This window comes from Microcebus murinus, chromosome 21 (assembly GCF_040939455.1).
Source record: "Microcebus murinus isolate Inina chromosome 21, M.murinus_Inina_mat1.0, whole genome shotgun sequence".
In the NCBI taxonomy this organism is placed as follows: Eukaryota; Metazoa; Chordata; class Mammalia; order Primates; family Cheirogaleidae; genus Microcebus; species Microcebus murinus.
The window spans coordinates 30,709,553-30,734,247 of NC_134124.1; the positions used below are offsets into that span (position 1 = coordinate 30,709,553).

The 24,695-nt window shown below is 39.2% G+C and overlaps 1 protein-coding gene across 7 annotated transcripts in view; it reads left to right on the top strand.

Annotated features, from left to right (window-relative positions):
* The window catches only part of TENM2 (teneurin transmembrane protein 2), a 1,195,335-nt gene that overhangs the window by 537,537 nt on the left and 633,103 nt on the right, over window positions 1-24,695 (top strand). The window contains exon 1 of one of the 7 annotated variants that reach the window (XM_075996274.1): window positions 3,068-15,266. The exons of the other annotated variants lie outside the window; for them this stretch is intronic. Within the exon in view, the coding sequence (XP_075852389.1) occupies window positions 15,221-15,266 (46 nt within the window). The 5' untranslated portion in view covers window positions 3,068-15,220. Of the gene's footprint in view, window positions 1-3,067; window positions 15,267-24,695 lie in introns of those variants that run through there. 7 annotated transcript variants of the gene reach the window in all.

Consider the following 24,695-nt stretch of genomic DNA (forward strand, 5'->3'; position numbering starts at 1 on the left):
TGCTAGAAGCCCCATCCTGTGCCCAGCCTGACTTCTTTGAATTTTCTGGATCATAGGGAAGTCCAGAGGCTTGGCCAGAGTGGCCAGGGTGGTGTTAGACACTCCCAAAGCTGGGCCAGGCTTTGCCTTCCTGTAGTCCAAGAAGTATATTTTATTAATAATATTTTAACAACTGGTTTGGTCAGCTCTGAGGAACACTTTAAACTCATGATTTCATAGATATTGTTACTTAAGAGGAAGTCACATTAAAAGCATGAAAACTGAGATTATCTAAAGAAAGAAAAAATATTGAGCAAATATCAGTACAGTCCGCAGTGGGCATGGTAAAAATCATGAAGGTGATACAAAGAGCTCATGAATGGGAAACACTTTATTCCAGAAAACCCTTGAGGACAGGTGCTCATTTACATATCCCAGGGCCTGGCACCTAGTGGGTGCTTAAATGAATGAACCTAAACTTGCCACCTTATTTCCAAATTAGTACAATGCCATCTGAAGGTGGTGGCACCTGTAACCTCAAATGTACATACGATCCCTTTCCATTTGAGACCTCCCACTTTATCTCTGAGTAGAATATTAGCAATAATTGGTTGGTTCCACTTCTCAGCCTCTCAGCCTTTGCATTAACATGGTCCATCTCTACATCCCAGCAAATCATTCCTCCCTGAGGTGCCTCCCTGCAACGTGGGTGGAGAATTAACTGAATGTGTTCAGAAAGCCAAATGACTCAAAATTCATCCCCTTCATTATGACCTCGGTCAAATCCAGATGTCACAAAACAATTTGTGATCTGCTGCGGTCACTGTGGCTTGGGTGAAGAGGCCACGACCATTAGAGGAGATCAGTTCTCAAACCGTTTCTTTGTGGATGTTTGTTACAGGACTCGATTTGTGTCTTTCTGAGTACAGCTAAATAAATGGTGGTGCAGTTTATAGTCCTAATAACTGTCATTTTAATTGTGATTTTCACTGGATTAAAAAAAAAAACAACCTCTTTTTGTTTTTGACCTCCCACGTGTATTTTTGTTGCTGTTGTTGCTGTTATGTAGATGCTTGGCCAGTTGTGGCTAAGCAGTCATTCAAGTGCCAATGTCTATAGAGGGTGGGAGGGAGGGGGAATGAAAATATTTCTTATGTAGCCCATAGCATAGTATGTTGAAGAGAGAGAAGCATTCTCTTCCAAAAGTACAAAATTGGTCACAAGACTGTAATGTGCTTGCAGAAACCAGTTATGTTCGATGGGTAGGTGTTTTCGTGCTTCAAATTAATATTTGTCCTTTAAAATAGCAGATGTTTCGCTGTATATGTAGGCAGTCGACAAGAGCAGGCACACCGCCGCTGTTCCAAGTGAAGGGCTGAGAGACAAGTGTGGCTCTCACGGCCAAGGCAATCCCCGCCCCCTCCTCCTACCCCTTCCACTCTGCGGTGATGCTTTCTTGGCATCTCAGATGCAAGCTGTTGTGCCTCACTTCTCGAATGCACCGAAGCTACATTTCCCAGCACAATAATGGCTACCTGCTTAAAGCCAGGTCCTCAGACCAAGCTTCATCAGCGCCCAGGCACTGGTTAGAGATACAGACCCCCAGGCTCCAGTCCACACCTGCTCGATCGGAACCTGCACTTGAACGAGACCCCCAGTGATTCTTCTATACATTCAAGTCTGAGAAGCACTGATACCCCAACACTCCATCCTCCTATCTCTTTATGGGCTCTTCCCATGCTTTCCTTGTGTTATCTATTTCTGCACTATACTTTCTATTCTCCATACATTAGTTGAGGGCAAGCCTTGCCTTATTTTTTCAAATGTCTATTTAGCATGTAGGTGCATTTCCTAAGCATAGTGGTGCTTCCTCAACTCCTGAATTCAATTTAGAGACTCAGATGATAATAACCAAAAAAGAGTGGCAGAAAGGGAAGAGGGACAAAGGCAAGTGGAGCTCTAGATTTTAGGCATATTCAACTCTTCCACTTTCTAGCTGGGCAGTCTTGAGCAAATTATTTAACTCTTCCAAGGGGCAGTTTTCTTGACTGTAAAATACAGATCATAATCGCTATCTCATAGGTGTGTTTCAAGGAGCAAATGAGCTCAAACATATAAAGCCATCAGTACGGTGCTAATTGGCTCATAGTGGGTTCTCAAGAAATATTAGCTACTACTATATTAATTATCATTTAAGCCAGTAGGTTCTATACATATCATAAATCCGAAAAGAACACCTCTCTAACTTTTTAAAATTACCCTTTAGTTCTCCACTGGGGGAGATTTTGTTCTCCAGGGGACATTTGGCATCGTCTGGAGTCTGCCTGTCATGAATGGGGGAGAAGGGGAGAAGGGTGCTACTGGCATCTAGTGGGTAAAGTCTAGCGAAGCTGCTAAACATCCCATGGCACTCAAGACAGCCCCACAACAAAGCAAGGCCCAGCCCAAAATGTCAATAGTGCCAATGTTGAGAACCCCCCCTCCTCCCCGTTACCCACAGAGGCACTGAGGTAAGCAAAATAACCAATTTTTCTCTTGAGGATTTAAGTACCTTGGTATATGCCCTCTCTCAGGTATTAATGCTGAGACCCTTTGTCAGGATTCATTTGCTGTGAGGCCATCGTTTCCTCTGGAACAGAACCGCACACTGGAGAACCTGATGCAGCCTGATTAACCTATTAAAGGTCATAAAACAATAACAATTACCTCGCACATTTCATTCTTTAATATCAAAGAGAGCTAGGTTCTTTGAAATGTAAAACATCATAAGTGAAAGAATAACGCCTGCAATTCCCCCAGGAGCCCAAGGTCATTGTATAATCACACGCTGGCTCCCCTATTAATTCGCTCCATCCCGGGAAGTGCCACAGTTATCGGAGAGGGGGGCGGGCTGGAGACGACAGGACTTTTGCTGCCCATGACTGAGGTCAGACAGTGTAGCTGTGGTCCATGGTTCAAAATAGATGCTGAAAATGGAGCAAAATAAATATCTTTACAGCTGGTAGAAGAATCAAGCATGAAGCTCTCTCTCTCTCTCTCTCTCTCTCTCTCTCTCTCTCTCTCTCTCTCTCTCTCTCTCTCTCTCTCTCTCTCTCTCTCTCTCTCTCTCTCTCTCTCTCTCTCTCTCTCTCTCTCTAAAAAAGCAGAGAAGCTGCAAGAGCTCCCAAGAATGTATTAGTTTCCCAGGTACTACTGCAAAAATAAGGGTGAGGAGGCGAGTGTTAGGCTTTATTCCTACTGTGAACAGATTAAGCAGACACCAATTTACACCTCATTGTTAAGAGTAACTTCTTTCCTACAAGTGAGACCACATTTACATCTTTTGTAATTAAGCTAAAGGAATTTTTTTTTTTAAAAAAATGACATTTCCCCCACCGCAAACCAGGAAGTAAATAAATATTGTATGTTAAGTGGGATCAAATGCTAAAATATATACATTAGAGCCATTTAAAAAAAAAAAAATGAGACCGAGTGCTAGAGTCACCTTTCAGCCTCATCATCTGCTGGGCTGGGATATTAGCTGTGGTTTTTGGTGTTTTGGTTTTGGAAAAGGCCACGAATAACTAACAGGAGCAGTTAAAGAGATGGTGAGCAGGGAGGGCTTCGCTCTGGGGAAGGGCTGGTTGTTGCCAGCTTCTCTGAAGCCAGGAGCCACGGCAGTGAGTTAGCAAGTGCTTCCGGGTCATTCAAGGGTCCCCATCCATCAGCAGGAATGTGACACTACAATAGCATGCAACCCTACATACGTCTCCTGCGTACTTTGGCAATTTTCATTTTTAGGAAAATTGAACACAGAAAGCTGTATGTTAAAGAGCTCTACCATCCTTTATTCCCCATGCAAGAGAATCTAGCTGGGCAAAGAGGCGTGTTTTTTTTTCTCGTAACAATAGAGTTTGCGTGGCTGCTATAAACAATACGATAACAGACCCAGATAATACATAATTGCAGGACAACAGGGAGAATGAGGTGTGGGCAAGGAGGAAAATGGATGGTTTCGGATGAGATTTGCACGGAGATTGAGTCAGTGAGGTGAAGGGAAGCCAGCCCAGGTCACGTCTGTTCTGCACTAACTAAGGTAAATTATGGCCTGCACACCTGGGCTGCGAGCCGGAGGCCGCACCGCCAGCCCAGGCTGTGTCTTTGCAAGACGGACTTCTCCCATGACGGGCTCGCCAAGTGAAGTATTCGCAGGGAAGGCTGTAACTGGTGATCGGCCAACGCGATCAGTCAAATCAGGTGCCTGCTTTTTAAGAAAATGGTGGCAAGCCCTGAGATACACATTTATAGAGCGTAAATGCCAGGCTGTCACATCCTTGGCACATGCCTAGGTGTTGTCACTGCGTGGGCTCGATGTGCATTCTCCGCCCTGATTATCAGCATGAAAAGACAAAGCCTCAGATATATTTCTCTTTATTTTTAGGCTTTTCCTGGAAAAGGTACAAACACATCACAAACTTTGTCTTCCAAGAAAAGATCAGATGTACCTTTTGGAGGTATCTTTCTCCTTGTGCCACTTGCTTTTTTAATTTGAGCCGGCTCGGAGAGTCTCCTTGTCTTTCCTGGGGCTCCTCCTTACCCTTTCCAGGGTGGCTGTTCTGGTGCAGAGTCACCTCCTTTGCTACGGATGGCGGTTCTCACCACCCATGAAAAGACCTCCTGATAAAACACTTCCCAGAGAACCTTCCTGACCTTCCCTTTCCCTTGACCACAAGGCCACGTCTGTGTTCTGTCAAGTGATGTCTTACACATCTTTGTAAGTTGCATGAACCATGTGTCCTTACAGACTGCACTCATGCTCAGCGTCACCATTAAATGTAGAACCCAATCTGTAGCTCTGATTAATTTGGTAATTTAGCAGATACTGTCATGCATTGAATAATGACATTTTGGTCAGGGACAAGGCTGCATATACAATGGTGGTTCCCCCGATGTTATAATGGAACTGCACTATAGAGTTGTACCATTTTTTATCTTTTATACATTTTTACTGTGCCTTTCATGTTTAGATATGTTTAGCTACACAGATTCTTACAATTGTGTTCCAATTGCCTGTTATATTCAGTGTAGTACCATGCTGTACAGGTTTGCAGCTTCGTAGCAGTAGGTCATCCTATATAGCCTAGGTGTGTAGTAGCCTCTACCATCTGGGTTGATGTGAGTACACTCTATGATGTTTGCACTATGACAAAATTGCCTAATGACACACTTTTCAGAAGGTGTCCCTGTCGCTAACCAATGCACGACTTACGTATGAAGTCTACCCTCTGTATCAGCCATGGTTTTAGGTATGGGAACCAAAAAGACAACTTCCTGCCCTCTTGGAACTTACATTCTGATACAGGGGGTCCCACAAGGACCAAAATAAGTAAACTATGTAGTGATTTAGACATATTGAGTGCAATGGAGGGAGAATGTAAAGGGAGAATGGGGAATTGGGGGGAAGAAAGTGATACAGTTTGAAATAAGGCGATCAGGGTAGGACTTGCTGAAAAAAAAAAAAAAAAGATGTTGGAGGAAAATGCCCAAATGGGGTGTGAGAGTAATCCAGGTTGACAAGGATGAATACTCGAGGAAGGGGAACAATGGGAATTGACATCTGAGACACTGAGGGGAGGGCAGAGCATGTCAAGCCCTTAGAATGTTAGGAAGGCTTTGGCTCTTCTGCAATAAGAAGCTCTCAGATGGTCCTGAGCAGGAGTAACATTATCTGGGGTACAGTATAAATGATTGCAGAACTGAGAATAATCAGTAGTGGCTGTCTCAGTTACTTATTACTAGATAAGAAACTACACTAGAACTTGATGTCTTGAAACAAGAGTAATTTATTATTTCTCAAATTTCGCTGTCTACCATGCAGTTCTCTTGCTGGGCTTGCCTGCACTCGCTTGCACAGTTGCATCCAGCTGGTGGGGCAGGTGGGGGCTGGACTTGGTGAAATGGCTCAGCCTCCCCCTCCACATGGTTTTGCATCTTCTAGGAGGTCAGGAAAGGCTTTCTTTAATGGGGATGGCACTCTTCCAACACAGCAGGCCCCAATGCTCAAGAGCGTACCGGGCCTTTCTTTGTATCATGTTAGCTTATGCCCCATCGGTCACAGCAAACCACTAGGCCAGTCACAGAGTCAGTGCAGTAGAGGGCTATTTAAGATCATGGATACATGAAGCTGGGATACATTGGTTGTCCTTAACAAAACAGGGGCCACAGTGGCCAAAAGTGCAAATCACGGAAAGTCATTTGGGGGACTCTACGACAATCCAGAAATGATGTGAGGTAGATTGCACCAGAGTGATAGCAGTGGAAGTTTTGAGAAGTGCCCAGATTCTGCCTATCTTTTAAAGGATGACCTTATTTTTATTCATCCAAGTCACTAGGACAAGCCTATTAAGCTTCCAGGGATTGGTGATGTTCTTATTATGCATGAGATGATGTCATAATCAAGTAAATGAGGTCAGGCATAGGTTTCTTTTATTGCTGATAATTATTCAATGAGTTTTCTGAATGATTGTAAACTTAGTAATTCACTTAGTGACTGTACACGGCACCCTGTCAATATCATCATCAGCTAATATTTATTGAGCATCCTCTGAGAACATGATATTGCACTCACAGCAACAGAGGTGAGCTGCATTAATTGTTTCAACCAATGCAGGATTATCAAGTGGTTTATTACATCACTCTATTAATTGGTGCCCTAGCAGCGTCCAGAGCAGAATTCAGCTTCCAGAAGAGAATTCCTTATTCCCTTGGAGTAGATCTAGCTTGGATAGAATCTGACTGCACAAAGAAATGATATGGATCCCTGCCTTTATAAGTATGCTAGTGCTTTTTTTATTAACCCTATTAACAGAAACTGAGAGATAGTGGTCCCATTTAGTGGATGGAGAAGTTGAGGCAGATAGTAATTAAGTAATTTGGCTAATACTATGTACTGAAATGGTGGCAGGTCTGTGACTGAAATACAGTAACTTTTTCAACTGCACTATACTGCCTCTCAGTGGTGCATTCTCCCTCACACAAATATATGGTCACAAAAACACCCAAAAAGGTTTAACCGGTGTCTGTGCTCTTTTAGAGCGTGCATGGCACTTTTCTTTGACATCTGCACAGCCTAATCACTGGAAAAGTGGTTTGTTTGTTGTTGTTGTTTAAGCCCCTTATTAAAGGGGATTTGTCAGCTGTTGAAATCACCACTTTTTTGTGTTAGTTAAATTCTCATCAGAAAAATGCTGCTTTCAGAGTGCATCTAGAGATTTAGGAACCAGCTCATGAAATAAACTATTTAATTGAGATCCCTACTTTCATTTTGTTCTGGAAACTGTTATTTAATGCCAATTGTTTTGATCAATCATTCCTTTTGAGAGAGTTCTACCTTTTATAAATGAAAGAGTTAAATTTGGAGCTAAAGAAAAACTGTGAGTGGAAGGGGGGGCAGTGCAAATGCAGAATTTATTTGCAAATCTTGAAAGTCGCACCATTAAATGTCATGCACTCTGAGATGCACTAGAGTGTGCACCCTCCAGAATGTCTGTTTGTTGTAATTCCATCGCATTACATATTTTAGTGCATATCTCCTCCTGGCAGCTTCCAGAGCTTTTCAGATATTCAGCATCAGAAATTGCACTGTTTTATCCTGGATTTTACAAATAGCAACCAGATTATTGTAAAACAGAACTATCTGATAAGTGAGGTTGTGAATTGCTTTTGTGATTGTCATGGGTAAGTGTATTGAAGAAACTGGCAAACAGTACAGCATACTGGTTACTGTAGAAATAAAACCTGTAGCAGTGAATGCGTTTTTCTGATGAATACGTTCAAGGCTGTGATCATTGTGCAACTTCTGGTTGGATGCTTTCAAATGTTCCGTATTGAAAAACATCGGTAACAAGAACCAAATAGTCCACCAAAGCCTGTATTCAACTCAATGGAGAGGAACGTAAATTCTTACTTAGAGTTTCATTGAGGCCAACTCTATTTGGTCCACCATGGGAAGGAGAGATTTGAGGTTCTCTCTTGATTTGCTTTCCATTTTTACTTTATGATGAGGCGGCTGCTACTTTGGTTTTCACTTAAGGGGTTGTTCAAATCACTATGCAAAACAGAAATGGAAAACAGACAGGACCGACTTCTGTTCAGCAGACAAAAACCAAAATGCAAGAACATGGTAATTAATGTTAGCAATTTTATAAGCAAAATAATTTGTTTTAATTGGCCAAATCAAATCTGATATAATTATAATATTCAATAAACTAATTTCAGATAACTATTTATATCACAAACCTTTAATCATATTATATACTAATTGCAATTTTGGAAACAGATATGAAAATGGACCTGAATTATCTCATCTTTGTAAATAAGAAAGACACATTAAGGGCTTTTTCAAAACTTCAAAGGTTATATTCTTTTCTTATTTTTTTCTTTTTGAAAAACAGTAATTTATAGACAATTCCAGGAGTGTGAATCTCTAGTGAATCCAGACAGAAGCATTATGAGAGTGAAAAATCTTTCCTAAAAAAGCTCCTTTTGTCCAAGGAGAAAGGCTTATTAGGATGAGGTGTCTTCTACAATGTTCTTTCCTATCCTATTCACCCTAAGGAAAAACAAATCTCCTAGAAGAGATAGATGTATAATTGGGCCTGAAATGACCCCATAGAAGAGACCCTATAGAATTGAGAAATGCTCTCTCTAAGGATTAGCTGCCCATGGGTCAACCCAAGATGACTTCCAACTAATGTATAAATGATCAGGGGGGAAACGATATTCTTCCAGAGGGCAGCTGTTAATTCTTCCTACTATGAGAATCTCAATTTGTTGGGATGAGCTAATTTTGACACTAACTTGAACAACGGTTAACGCATAGCATGTGCTCCAAAAATATATATACCAAAGTAAATAAAGGAATGGACTTCCATACCACCCGAGGAGTGAAAAAAGATAGAAAAAATTGATGTACTGTGATCACTATTCTGGCTGTATTTTAACAATGTTTTTTTTAAAGGCCAGGGACTTTATTATAAACTCTTCTGCATAATTTCTGAATGATAAAATTGTAGACCCATAAGCACTTTCAGTATAAACATCAAATCAGTTTGTGCTTATGTTTTGTGCTGGGTAGTACTCAAAGGAATAGTGATATGTATTATATAAAAAATAAAGACAATTAGTTCCTGCAACCTTCAGTATGCTTAAAATCTATGTGATAAAGTAAGACATGAATCCAGTAAAAGTGACCTAGTAATATTAGAATAACAGTTCAACAACAATATGAGGTGTCCAAAGGCAGGACAAGATTAATTAAATTATATGTAATAAAATGTTCCAGGCAATGGCTGCTTTGAAATGGGAGAAAAGAGCATTTCCTATGAGATACTATAACTCCTAAACTAGAAAGGATTCTTTGTGGATGAGGAAATACTTTATATTGAATAAAAAAGGTAGCATACATTTAACAAAACAAATTCCATGTGAAAGGAGAAGATGTGGAGCTAGCCGGGTACAAAAAGTGCTTGGATGTGTATAACCAATTGTGTGGGAATTCTAAAACATTGCCAGAAATAGAAGGATTTAGGCAAAATTGAATCACATATTCATTTATCAAACATATATGTGTTGAGCAATCACCCTGTGTTAGGTATACACTTAGGTACTAGGAATATAGCAGTGAATAACAGCAACAACAACAACAAAAAATATCCCGACCGTGAAGTTTATGCAAATATTGTAAGGCAGGTATTAGACAATAAGCGCTTGATACCACTGAATATCCTGTGTGGGAAACATGAGGCATTTATCTTCTTGGTTCTGTTGCTTTTCACTTGTGCATAGACAGGCAGAAACCATAATGTATACATAAAATGAAAGCATCCATTCAACTTGTTGAAAATTTAACAATATTGTTCATCACCATGTACATAGAAAAATATGATATTGGATGACTGAATGTTTTACATTTTTCTGGGTTGCTTTAGTATTATATAGACTTAGCCAAAGAAAAAATAAATGAGAACGTAATTATCGCATTTACTTAAAAAGAAAGAATTAAAAGTGACTAAACACTGTGGGTATTTGAGTGGTTATTTCTGCCTTTCTGTGTAACCTTAAACGGACGACTTTCAGTTAATAACTTTCCCTTTTCCATGCATGGAATGGGTGGCCTGAGGGGGCCATCTTCAAGCAGAATATAAATGCCAAGTATAAGAAACCAAATCAATGAGTATCACTTTCTTACAGCTTTTTATCCAGAGAACTTTATTCGTTTTTATCTGCATGGCTCATTCATATGTAATGTTTGTCTTTTATATTATTTTGTATAATTATGACGGTTTCATAGAAAGAATGACGAAACTATTTTCTAAAAAACAAAACAAAACAAAACAAAAAAAAAACCCAAAACAGTATCACTGAATTTAAATGTGGTTAAAAGCTTTATTCCCCCTGGGCAAAGATGATCAAGCAGTCAACAAACACTTATCATGTAAACAAGCTATATTTTAAATAGATTTATGAAAGGTACTAAAGAAGTAGAGATGTTTAAAACATATATATTGCTCCCATTTAGTTTATAATATAATTGGGAAAATGGAGCACAAAACCCAAGACGCAAATTTTAATGATAATAAACCAATATGACATAGGCTAAGTTCTGGATGGTTGGCCTGGATAAAAATAACTAGAAAATAGAAAGACAAGTGTTTCTATCCTGGCTGTGCCATTTGTTACTTGCGTAACATCACGTAAGTTAATTTTGCTAAACCTTAATTTTGTCTTCTGTAAAATGGTTCTAATAACCGCCATTTTGTCGGCTGTTATAAGGTTTAGAAATTAAAAGCAGTAAGTCCCTGTCATGTAAGAAGCATTTGCATCATTACTAACTACTCTTTATTGTGTAGGTGTTATTAAATAACTATATACTAGGTCTTGTGCTAATTGCTTTACATTTATTAGCTAATTAAGGTTTCACAATATTTTATAGATGAACAGAATAAGGTTTGGAGAGGAAAGGAACTTGACCAATGTCCCACAGTGAGAAAGCAAATGTAAGGGTCAGGATTTGAACCCAGGGCCAAGCCCAAACCCAAGCTCCTAATTATAGTACCGCCAACTTTCCTGGAGCACTTGAATAGCTAATAGGATTAAAACAATTTCTTCACCATAAACCAAAAAGGTCAGAGACGTTTTTGTGGAGGCCATGTAACTTGTCCTGCTCTTCGATAAAGAAACTGGAGCTAAACATGTTGAGATGAAGAAGAAAAGGACATTCTAAAGAGAATTAAAAAATCCACGTGAGGCTCTGGAGAGGGTGCACATGGATCAGGCTGGGAGAGCAGTGAGCTTCTGTGCAGTGGTGATAGAACGAATGTTTGCAAGAATAGGTTGGTATCAAACTGTGGAGATGATTGAATATGAGGCAAAGAAATCTGCACTTTATTCTCTAAGGAATTGGGCACCTTTGATGATTTTTAAGCCGATGCATAAGATAATGGAATAAAACAGACTTTCAATTGACCAATCAATAGCTATTGGGAACGGATGTCATTCAGAGTGGCATTTTAAGAAGGTTATTCCAGCTTATGAAGGATGAATTGGAGAAGAAGAAAAAAAAAAACCTCTTAAAATGGTTGTTTTCAATAGCTGTGTCATGACCACTGGGAGAAGTGTCACAACTAACAAGTCACTGATAGTAAAGTATTGGTTTGCCAAAGATTAGCTGCTTTGTACATTAGAGCAGATTCAAGGTCATAGCTAGAGTAATGTCACTCTCCTTCACTCAGATTCCAAGTGCCTTCTTGAGAAGGGGAAAGGTGGTGTTACGATCTGGTGCAGCCTTGCCAGGACCCTAGGAATGTCCCCAGGAACGGGTGCTGCATTGCCACCCTTCATGTGTTTTGGCACAGAAAAGCTTGAAGAAGAGCTACATTAAAGGATTGTTGCAACAGTCCAGGCAAAAGTACACAGATGGCGAAAGGGTCAGGGGTCTGGAAATGGAACCACACTATAAAAGATGTGGGAGTGGTATTTGCTAGTTATTGATATTTGGATGATTAGGGGGTCAAGGGAAAGAAAGAAATGAGCCCTGAATGACTCAAAGGATTTTTATATTTGAGACTATTGAGGGCATTTGGAGAAAGAGCTTGCTTTGCTTTGAGGGTGAGTTCATGAGTTTGGTGGTAGAACTTGTTGAGTTTTGAGCATGTTAACCAAGTGGAAAAACCCAGAGGGCAGTTTGAATAACTAGAGCTTGTAAGGAAGGGTCAGAGTGGAAAGCAGCTTTTGTGAGTCATCCATTTTGAGGTGATGAAATATTGTCTATGTTACCAATTTAAAAAATGTTTTAAAGGCTGGTGAGTGGGTTTCCTAACAATAGAAGTTAACATTTATGAAGCACTTGCTATGTGCTAGGAACGGAACTCAAAATAGCACATACATCATTTATTCTTAATGACAGCCCATGAGGCAAAGTAGTATTATACACATTTTAAGATGAGGAAACAGCCACAGAGAGGCAAAATAGCTCAGTCATGGCCACACAGCAAGCAGGTGGTAGAGCTGGGATTCTCTCCCAGGTAGGCTGGTTCCAAAAACTGAGCACTTAGCTACCATTTCATACTCCACAATATAAGCACATGAATATAAAGCTCTCCCACAGGGAAATCAGTCATGTAGAAGTCACATTCCAGTAAAGCATGAACATGACTTGGCAACCCCAGTATAATCAGATAGCCCCCCTCACTCAAGATATCTTAAGAGTAAATCATATATATCAAACTATAAATGATACCCACTGAGGGTACCCACCTCCTCACTAAGAAAGTGGTGGAAGTAAGCAACACTGATAGCCATTTATAGCTTTTTAGAAAAATCTCTCATTTTGTCTGGCCTTGATTTCTTTTTATCTTTCATTGACTACGTTTTGCTGATCCTGTTCAATAAAGCCCAGGCCCCCCCTCCCCTGCTTTTATTGTGTGAAATAGTTGCATCCTTGTAACCGGGTCTTTATTTTTATCGGCAGAAAATTCCACTTACTCCCTTGTATTAAAGTTAATTTAACTATAGAACCTATATCAATAATGCCATTTAAAAGAGGCTGCTTCTAATACTCTGTTGCAAAATGTCTGCAGAGAATTCCGGATTTACTATCACCACTTCCCTTGCTGCTAGCCGGGCCTTGCAGCTTCCTTTCCCTTCTACATCTGAGCACTCTCTGTTCTCTGGCCAGCTGCCTTCTGTTCAGCCCCTGTGTGTTCTCCATTCTCTGCTCTGCCTTAATGATAAGTAGAGTTTCATCCTGAGCACATCAGGGTAGAGGTGGGGGTTACTTCTTTATTTGGGTCCAAGCGAAAAACATACCCTCCTATTGGCAAACCATGAAAAGTATGACACTTTGAGTTTAACAAGATTAAGTAATCCTTCTTTGGATACAGCAATGTGGCCAGCGTGGGGGAAGAGAGTGTTTTTCTTCTTGGACCAATTCTCATTCTGTATCTGGTGGCTTACACAAGACTTCCAAAATACAAGATGCCTAGGGGCCAGGGGATATATTGTTGGGATATACTATAGTTAAAATGACTGTTTTTTGTGTTTGGTTTGGTTTTTTTTTTTTTTCCAGTTTTTCCAAAATGATAATTGTTATAAGTAGAGCACTAGAATTTACCTCCTGATGTTGAAATTGCTTAATTTCAAAGAGATGGCCAGTCAAAAGCTTGGGTGTCTCCTCTTCTCATTGGCTTGCTGTGTTTTTAGCTCAGGTTTCCATGGAAAGCAAGCAGTCATTTTCACCAATAACTTAACTTATACCAAATACTTGACCTTGGAATCAGCAATTTACATCCTTATAAAAGAGGTCACTTAGGGAATTTAACTGTGTAATCCCAGCCCCCATGTGGCAGGAGATGAGTAGAAATGGAACAAAGCTGGTGAGACACCATTTGAAACAATTTGAATTGGGAAATCATTTCTTTTTGACTTTGTTTTAAAAATGGAACCTACTTTAAAATGGTACAGGAAGGGAGAAGGATGCAGTTAAAGTCTGTAGAAATAGTGACTCAAAAACTCTGTTCGAGGACTCAAGAAAGCAATCCTGTTGTCACAATTGGAGGGAAACCAGAAAGAATTTCGGTTTTTACTGTCCTAATAGATACTTTTCCAACACCTTTCCTTCAAACACCATGCCCTCCCTTTTATTTTGCCTTTATTAATAAAACTAATGGAGAGAAACACCTTTTAAACTTGAACCAGGAAACAGAGGTTTTGCAAGTGCTAATATTTTGGTGTGGGCTTTTTTTTTTAATTTATTTTTTTAAGACAATTATCAAGACGAAGCATTTGTTTCTTCTTTTGTTTACCCATGGCAGTTTGTCAGCAGTTATGATAAGTAGAGTTCCATCTGCCAGTAAAACTACATTGCAAATTGCCGTAGAAATTAGCAGCTTTCATTTTTGCCTACATAAATAAATATGCGAAATAAATTGCACATAAATGCATCCCAAAAAAATCACAGGTACACCGGCACAGTTAAATGCCAATCAGACAAAAAAAAAAAAAAAAAAAAAAAAAAAACCAGAGACACATTGCGATTATCTCAGTTTTCAAACCTGGAAGATACACGAATGTGTTTCTAAATGAGAGAGGCAGTGTATCATGCTCGCTGAGATAAAAACAGAAGCTGCCAGACACTGCACTGTGGCTTTATTCTGAGAATCCTTTGCCTGAAACCCGCTCTATCTTTTCTCCGTGTGTCTCTCTCCCTCTCCCTCTCTCTCTCTCTCTCTGCTTCTCTCCCTCTCTCCTCGCTGTCTTTCCCTCGCTCATTGTTCTCTCTCTCCTCCTGCCTTTGATGCACATACGTTGTCACAATCCATTGACTCTCTCCTCTGTTCTTACACTCAAGCCTAGCGGTGCTTTCGCCAGGCAGCAGCCTCTCCTGCGAGTTTGAGGCATGTGTGCAGCTCAGTTTGATCGAGCGTTCCTTCTCTGCCTCTTCACTCTTACAAAAGATTAAAAGGTGGCGTCACATTGCTCCCCTGTTCCTTCCCGCAGGAGGGACTTAAAAGGGACAACAAAAACTAATCACTTTCAATAAGCATTTTCTTGCTGCAAAAAAAAAAAGAGAGAGAGAGAGAGAGAGAGAGAGAGGAGAGAAAAAAAAAAAAAAAAAAGAAAGAAAGAAAAAAAAAAAAAAAGGCGGGGGGTGGACTTAGCGGTGTAATTTGAGACCGGCGGTGAGGATTGGAGCGAGCTAGAGATGCTGCACGCTGCTAACAAGGGAAGGAAGCCTACAGCTGAGGCAGGTAAGAGCGCCGATCGGAGGGTTTGACCGAGTGGCTTAGTTAAATCTCTGTTTTCACCGTTTTGTAATTGAGAAAGGCATCCGCATCAGAAGCCGATTTTGCAGCCGGCTTCCTTTTGTTTAACGCAGAAAGTACCTGTATTAATTTTGATGAATTAGAGCATGCAGCAAATTCAATGGAAAATAGATTTGGATAGTAAAATGCATTTTATACCCGAATGATTTCTCCTCCGTTTTATTTAAGGAGAGAAGAGGAGAAAGATGATTTTTTGATCAGACTAGCACTTTGCATTACGTTAAATTCTAAAACAGCTAACGGGGAAAAAAAATAATAATAATAATGATTCAATTGATACTGCTTTTGAACTTCGGGACTTCAAGCCTGGGAGACAGCTGGCATTTGACAATTTTTTTCTTGTAGCTGAACTTCGGATGTGTTATAATAATTTTTCACTGGAGGTTTAAGCAAGGGTAGAGTTTATTTAAGTCTAGCTGCTGGGGTTTGTTTGGCTTGGAGCTTGTGGGGGAAGCGTTTCTTGTATCTTCTTAACCTGCGTCAGGTTGATGTTTCATAAATGGAGATTAAGTATTGTCCCAGATGAAATCTGAAGTTAAAACATCAGGTTAGGGCATGTTTTAGAAACGGATCCAGTAAATAATTGGGATAACTGAATTATGACAGTTTGCAATGGGAGTTAACTCTGGAGGAGCTGTTTGATAAACCTTTCTGGATTCTAAGCAGCTCAATAATGGAAGGGCTAATTATCAGTCTCAAGACGGAACTTTGCATTAGGATCCTAAATGTAGAATACATGTGGACTTCCACTGTAGGTAGCTTTTAGGAATATGTCCCTTTTGTGTGCTATGAATGGGAGTTGTGGATTATATTTGATGGCATTTCTCCTTTAAAGAGCTTTGGGATGAAGCTTAAAAGGCTCACATCTATTTTAACATTGAACAAACACAAAATGCGATACACTCCAATCTCCCAGCACTTGATTTTTGTCGCTGCTTCTGTTGTTTTAAAGTTTTGATTATTCGTTTTTCACCTCAGTCTCGGTCGATTTTGTGTGAATTGCTTATGCTGCTAAAATGTATTGCTGGCATGAATAAACTGAGATTTGAGAATACAAAAAAAAAAAACAACCCACTTCTAATTAGCCAAGTTTTTAATTTAGGATAACAGAAATTCAGATTATACCTTGGATTTGACCTAAAATGTTTCAATTCATTTAAAAAAATTTTTTTGGATGGGAAAATCTGAATATTAAAAGTACAAAATTCTATTAAAAGAATACTTCTCCGGAATGATACATGGAAAGGTGACTGCACTGCCTTCACAAGGTTTGGTCTTGGAAAGAGCTGCTATACTATGGCATTGTTGAGTTCAGCAACTACGTACGGGAGGATGTTTTCTCCTATTTGCTTGGCGATAAGATTTTTTCCTTCTCAAGTTTCCAAACTGGACTTAGTCCTCAATACCATACTCTGGCATGTCTCATGTTTGTCAGACCATCTAATGGCATCTTGTGGGTGCAGCCTGTGAATGGAATTTTATGAGGACATCAGAAACTGCCGAATACTGGGGACTGGAGACCAAATGAGCTGTGGGTCTGATCGCATGCACTTCATCATCCCGAGATAATCTCCGCCAGAAGTTCCCTGGGAAGCCCCCGATACAGGTGTGGGGAAACTTAATTTTTCCTTGTGGTTAAAAGAACAGAGAAAGATGTGGACGGAGCGAGAAAGGAATTGCTGCAGCGTGTTTGATGTATGTGATCATGCTGGTGATAGCATAGTGAGTTTTTTAAATCCCATCACGTGTAATCGTTTTTTTTTTTTCAACTTAAGAAACTTTGCAGAATCTCGAAGTAGCTTTTCTCAAATGCAATCTTATTTTTTTTTTCTATGTTGCTTTCTTGCATGCAATCTTTTCTCTAACTCTAGCCATAGCTAACTATTGAGGGCTGTTATTTTGCTGCTGATAATGATGATTATTTCTCAAGTAAGTGGCAAGTGTTGAGAGAGGATGGGCCAGGAGAAACGTGTTGTCTGTATCATATGTGTTTTTTTCTTTCATTTATGAAATGACTTCTTCAAGGTGAGGTGATGGTAAATTTGAAGTTACGGCTTGGCCATTTGTATCACTGAACCACTTACCCTTCTCCTAGAGAACGAAATAGAACTAAAGTGAGCGGAAATAATTCCGTTGTAAACTGGGTGGTAGTTCAGCATGCACTTTTTAGGCAGATGGTAATCAATGCTATCCTTACTCAAACTGATTCATATAAATAGCATTTTTCTGACTTTTCCAGTAGATGTTGCTGGAGAGCAAAGAAAAGATCATTTTTTTACAGGAAGAAAAGAAATGCAGTAGACTTATAAAAGCCAAAGAAAAAGATCCTTCTCCCCAAACTCTGCTGATAGCATTTTGCATAATTTCCTAATTAATGAATTATATTGAATCATTACCATTTATGATGTTCTATAGAAAGCTATTAAAACTTGATTTCGATTTTAAAATTACGTGATTGTTCTCTTTCGTCCCTATATATAATGTCTGTTTGCTGTTTTTCATTTTTAAAAAAATCAAGTTAACTGCACATTACTATTCAGAACATTTCATCCCTGAATGCTAAAACCCTTTAACATGCAAATATGATGTCAGAGGAAGAACTGAAATAGAATACCCTGAGAAGAGTAATGATCAAACGCATTATAAAAATATGCACCAGTTGCCAACATGTAATGAAATATTAAGAAATTAAAAGCATGCAACCTCTAAAGTAATAGAATTTCATTGCTCTGAGACTGTTTTCCCACTGAATATTAAGTGCTTAATAGATCTACCCATAAAAAACAATCGAAAACCTACATGGTTTGTCACCGAAGTTCTTTCATTATATGATTTTGAAAAATTAGCCCAATAGGATTTTCCTCAGAATAGGAAATGTAATTAACATTGGATATTAAGTGCCAGACTTCCAAAGCAAAAGCCACAAGGCTTGATGGAGAAAATAGAAATGCAGAGAGCAAACATAAGTGCTAGAAGCTGAGGGGACCCAGGCTGGAACTACTCTACTGGTAATCACTCTGATAAAATGACAAAGACGTCCCAGAGGAGCCCTGGATTCTAGTATCCAGACACTAACTGATGCAATTTCAGGCAACCAATGACCTCTATCTGTGGGAATATTTATTTTTGGAAATGATCAATTAACCGATTTCAATTGTGAAAGAGAAGTGTATCTATTTTTTTTCCAATGTGAGTGGGGTGTTGGGCGTTAGAAAAGCCCTTACAGACAGGACAAGGGAATAACCTATATTGGAGAGCTTTCGGTTTTCCCTACCATAAGCAGACCCAGCCCTTTGCTGGTGGGTTTTTGTTTTGCATGGAAGCACTTCTTTGTCAGTTTTCATTCCTGAGGTGTGAAATGCTCCATAGGATGTTTTGATTTAACACTCATTCATTTCTTTTTTTTTTTTTTCTGGGAGGAAAAAGCTTATATTTAGAAGGCATGAGTGTCAGCTACTTCTATTTTGTAATTAGCACTGTAAGTCCACTGGGGTAAGTATGCTCCAGATTTTTTTTTTTTTTTTTTTGCTTTGATTCAAATATAATTTTTGTGCTTGACCCATAGTGGTTTTTTTTTTTTTTTTTTTTTTCTTTTCTTCTGTCTTTAAATAAGAAAAGCTTTACGATTTGGCAGGAGATTTTACTTTCTAGTTCTGGTTTGTTTGCTGTTTGCCTCCTGTTCTTCTTCTTTTTTTAATAGTCGTTATCAAGCACTGGCTATATCCAAAGCACTAAGAGTTCAGTGTGCCAAATGGCACCCCTAACAGCAACAACAAATGTCTGTCCTCTCACTGAGGATCTTATGAAGACAAAAGGTATGAGCCGTACCTGGAGAACCACCTACTGGCCAGGTCCTAACTCCCTACCTTTGGAGAGCAGGAGAAAAAAAGGTTGCTGCCACATCTGAATTCGGAGTGGAAGGTGAAAACACAAAATAATCCTCATCAGCAAAATCAGAGGGAAGATGTGCGATGCAGTGTCAAAAAGAGTGACTGATGCTAGTCTGATGGAGAGCCTTGAATGGCGTGCAAAGTATCTGATAGCCATGGGAGAGGTGTGATCTGGCAGCTTTTAGAGGAGTTGAGGGTTAGTATGGGAAGGACTGGAATACTAGGTCCACACTGTACCACTCACTCTCCCCAGGAGATTCTGGAACACCTGTCTAAGGGGCAGCCTAATCTATTAAATTGCAGCCTTAAGGAGCTATTGCTACTAGTAGGATATTGCTTATACCTTTTACCACTGTTGTATTCTAGAGGCCGGAGGCCAGTGAGTAATCTATTATTGCATTAGCCTGGACATAGGTGGTAAGGTTGAGAAACATTGTTGAGGGCAGGGAGAGTGGCTTTGAGAAACGCCTTCCTATTATAATTATTGCAATTTCTTGTTTGTACTGTAGATGTCATGGCCTCATTAGGCAGGGATTTTGTGTATATGCATTTGTTTTCATGTTTTCATAAGAAAAACCTTCACCATCCGTCAGAGATGAGACCCGTAGTTTAGAAGGTGTGGCGTTCTCTCCGTGCTATTTGGGTATAATCAATTAGTGTTATGTTTGTTTCCTGTTCCCTGACATTGATGAGGATGGATTTTTATGATCGTTGAGGGTTTTCATCTATCTAAAAAGGTATATACTTTACTTATTAGAATTAATTGCCTCTCTGAATTACCTGTGTTGTCAGTTACTTTCTATAAACCTCGACTAACTTGCCTTGAACTCTTTGACGTCTGGAGTGTTTTTGACTGACAAGCTCAGCTGTGGCGACTAACTATATAATGGAAGTTTATATGTGAACGTATAAGATGTTTTCTTGTATTCAATAGACTTCACAATGAGATGGAGCAAAAACAATTATTAGCACAATTAAGTGGAGTGTCACACTTTTCTTCAGCAACACTGATTTTACCAGCCTATTCAGGTGGACTGGGTCACCAATATCACCTCCGAACCAAACTATAGCTGCGTGACTTTCCTTGTCCTCCAACTACTTTAATTTAATTTGTTCCATTTACTTTTCCAAGCTTTTCATCTTCCCACCATTTTAATACCATCAGAGATGGGGGGCTGCCCATGACATTCACACTTGACATTATCAAACACAAAAGGCATCACTCATACACTTGACTGCATTACAATGCAAGGAAAAAAATAGATCTCGGAGGCTTAGAAATTATTGTCTCGTACCTTGAATGTAGGTGGATTTTTTTTTTTTTCTGTTTCCTCCAGCCTGCCTCATTTGACTGTTTTGCTTCTGTGTGTTTGCAGAGGGTTCTTAAAACCCTGGAAAAATCAGCACTCGCAAATCCGTAACGCACACATCCTTGTATTCACTGGAGATGCCTGTCTCAATATAATGGAAATTTACAACCATGCTATTATTATCTGTCATTTGCTAGGCACCAGCCACGTTTTGATACAGTACTAAAGTTGAGCCTTGCACTGGAGCTGCCTTTTAACTGTTGATTTCCGCTCTTCTGATAGTACAGCAGTTGTGGCCAAACCTTGTCCTGACTCACGGATCTGTGGTCACTAGAGTTTCTCCATTATTGCTGGGGAGGCCAGAGATTTATAGAAATCCGTGGTAGCCCTGATGTGTGTGCGTGTGTGTGCGCGTTGGGGGAATTTTTAAATCTAGTATAAATTTATCCGTACCTCCTTTTGCTTACTATTCTGAACTTTCTATTCCAACACAACTTACTCACCCCTCCAGTGTAAGACAACACTTGTGACCTGAACAAACAGAGTTATCAGATTGTGGTGAATTGCTTCGGTAGTATTACATCATGCATCGAGGTGGCGTGCGCTGCAAAGCTCTGTAAAACAGCCGGCTACATGGTATCCTGCAGGTTTAATATACTTCTGCAGCCTTGTACTTGGGAAGGATTTCTGTAATTGGAGAAAATCTGGGAAGGAGAACTTTTTAAGCCATTGGAGGCCGAAATACAAGTTTTTGAGAAATGTGACTTTATAGGCTTGAAACTGAATGGATTACAAATTTCTTCTTAACTGGACAGAATCATAATTGCCTATATAGTACAGTCCTGATTATCCAGGGTTTGAATTTCCAGCCTAGGGATTATCCAGATTTCTTCTCTGACTCCCCTGTCTTCTTTCTAACTACCTGATGTGAATCATTTCCCTAATCATTGGCACCTCTGCTAAATGCTACGGAAGGGCATATTTGAGCAGCAAAATCCAAACCAGTGAATTATCGTTCGGAAGAGCTAATTATGTAAAAAGTCTGGTTCTTGTAACTATTCACTAAAATTGGCTAAATTTCCATTTTGGCGGGGAGAAGTTATCATTCTATTTACAAATAATGCCGTACTGTAGCTACTTGTATGTCAATATCATACCGATCTGTTTAAGGAGCAAAAAAGTAAATCAGCAATGGCAAATAATGGTTTCATTGTTCTGACGTGTATCATTCTTCTCCCCTCCTACCAGACCAACTACTAGTTTTAATTACCTGTTTGGGAACTGGGCCTAGCTAGAATTTTAAAAGGCCATGGAGGCCACGTGGATGAAGCAAGTGTACCTTCTGCAGTGGATCAGGGATCTGATTAGCATATTCCTCTAGTGTTAAGTACAGAAGTAGGTTATTGGTACCCAAGCCCCAGTTAGTAACTCTCTGACACTAGTCCTATCCCATTTCCCTCCTTAGCTGGGTGGCAGGTAATCCTTGATAAAGTATTTATTTTTGATACCAAAATTCGGCTGAAATGGTGAAAGGAGAGGAAGTAGAGATAGCCTTTCCAGAGAGGCTGCTATCATAGAATAGGTGCAGAAGTCACCAGCCACCTTCCAAGTCTGCAGATCAGGGAGCAGGATTCTCTCTACTGGGTATTGCTACAGAATCAACGTTTGATTTTCTATCCTATTATACATCAGTTGTGGCTTGGACATTTTCAAAATCTTGTGGTCATATCTGCCACTTTGTAACAATATCTCATCAAAGAATGCACTCTGTTCTCATATTGTCTCTATTTTTTACAAACATGTTTTATTAATACTTGGTGGCAGTTTGAGGTGCCTAAATTCATGAGATGTTTCATTTTCTAAATACATGATGTGACATAAGTGATAAAATATATATAATGTATTGACACAATATGCTAAAGAGAAACAAGTGATACTGCCCCCATGGTATTTTAAAAAATATTTTTTATCACTAGAGTACAACTGAGTCAGTTAGAAAGAAATTACTTGAAATTTATAAATGTTCAGGTGTGGTTGGTGATGTAGTATGATGACCAATGGTTTTCTTTTTTTTTATTTCAGCATATTATGGAGGTACAAATGTTTAGTTTACGTATATTGTACTTGCAACACCTGACTCAGAGCTTCAAGCATATCCACCCTCAAACAGTGCACACCATACCCATTTGGTGTATATATGCCCATTTCCTACTACCCCCTCCCATATGCCCTACACCTGATGAGTGTCATTACTATATGTGCACTTAAGTGTCTATCAGTTAATACCAATAGTTTTCAATCCATATTTTAAAGGAGAATTTAAACAGTAGTGTAGTATATAAAGCTGAAAATGTAAAACAACTGTTAGAAATATCATTGACGAGTCTAGTCGCAAGTTATATATATGGATGATGCCTCTTAGCATTTAAATTTGTGTATCCATTTACATACATGCGTATATACACACATATGAATAGAGAATATATATATATATATATGTGCATATATCTGTATCTATATCCATATCTATATCTATCTCTGGAGCAAGAGAAAGAGCGAGAGAGAGTGAGAGCCAGAGCCAGAGCAAGAGAGAGAGAAAGAGAGAGAGAGAATGAATGGGTGTGTTATTTCTAGAAAGATATTGTGGATTTTTTTTCCCAGCCTACATTATTAATTTCCCGCAACCTGACACACAGTGTGCTAGGTACCAGCGATGCCAAGATGAACAAGACATAACTCTTTAGGAGTTCATGATCTAATCAGAAATTAGAAATAATTTGAATGTTGAATTTTCAGTCATGGATAGGTTTAGTAATTGGAAACACTGACAGAGGGGAAAAAAAGCAAGGATTCCAAAGCCATCCGAGCTCTCACTACCTCTGCACTTTGCGTGCTTTGCCTGGTCTAGGGGAGAGTTGGAAAAGAAATACAGGCAGGTATGATTTGAAGGGAGATCTTCCCATAACATAACCTTGTCCCAACTAAAAATAAATCTGGCTTTATGGAAAAGCCAGGCCAGAGTTTCTGAATTCTCTGTCTCCACTAACCGCTGATACAGTTCACAAACCAAAGATAGAATCCACGTGTCTGACATTCACTATTCTCTGAGCTGGGTGCACCATTCACCTACTACATGAGGAACACAAGGCAAGGTGTTGTCAGTGTGCTTAGTATTAAACACGTATAAATAAGGTTTTATTTGAAAAGGATGAAATTGTGCATATTTTTCTAAAATGGAATAGGCTTAGGTGATTAAGATCCTTTTATTCTCGATCTTTCTGGTCTTTAGGATGTATATGTTTTATGTGTTTATAATCACATGCCGTGATTTATATACACATACATATAGTCTCTAGAGGTCAGTAGAATATAAGAAATGGGCAAAATTCATGTCTAGATGAGACCCAGAGATTCTGGAGACCATTTTTCAAATGGTAAAATGATGATAGTCGACTAATGATATTAGGAACTGAAATCATTAATCAGTGTTAACAAAAAAGTCATGTCATTCTTGTTCCTGAAATGAATCTAATCTATTTGTTTTAAGCAAATTTCAGATAAATGAACATTTACATGGCAAGAACCTTTACAGAAACCCAGGCTGTAATTACTTTATTATGGTTTATTATAACAGACTGTGATTCTCTGGAAGCATTTTTGAGGATTTTTTTTAATGTTACCAGAACAAAAAGGTAATTTGTTTTTAAACACTTGACTATTACATCCAAAACACCATTTCTATTTTAGCTGCCAGTTCAGTCTCCTTGACTCTCAGAAATGAATGATTTCATGATTTATATGTTTCAATTTTATTTGTTCTCATGAACGAAATGTCCCTGATGTTGGCAAAATGTATTAGAAAATTGTGATTTATCTTATATATTAAGCTAAAATTGTTGATAGTCCAGCCCATTGCTGCAGAGTTGAGCATGTTTCTCAAGTTTTTCTCTGGAAAATTCATGCATAAAAAGTGTACAAAATGCCAGCATGTAGCTATGAACTATTTGACAGTAGAGTCATTGGTGCCTTGTATATACAATCCCATGCAAGGAACAACAGCACAGCAGGGACTTAGATTCTATCTGAATTTGGGGATGAATGATAATCTTTTAAGCTGAGGTTGCATGCCTTGGTTTAGAACTTAACATGCCTCA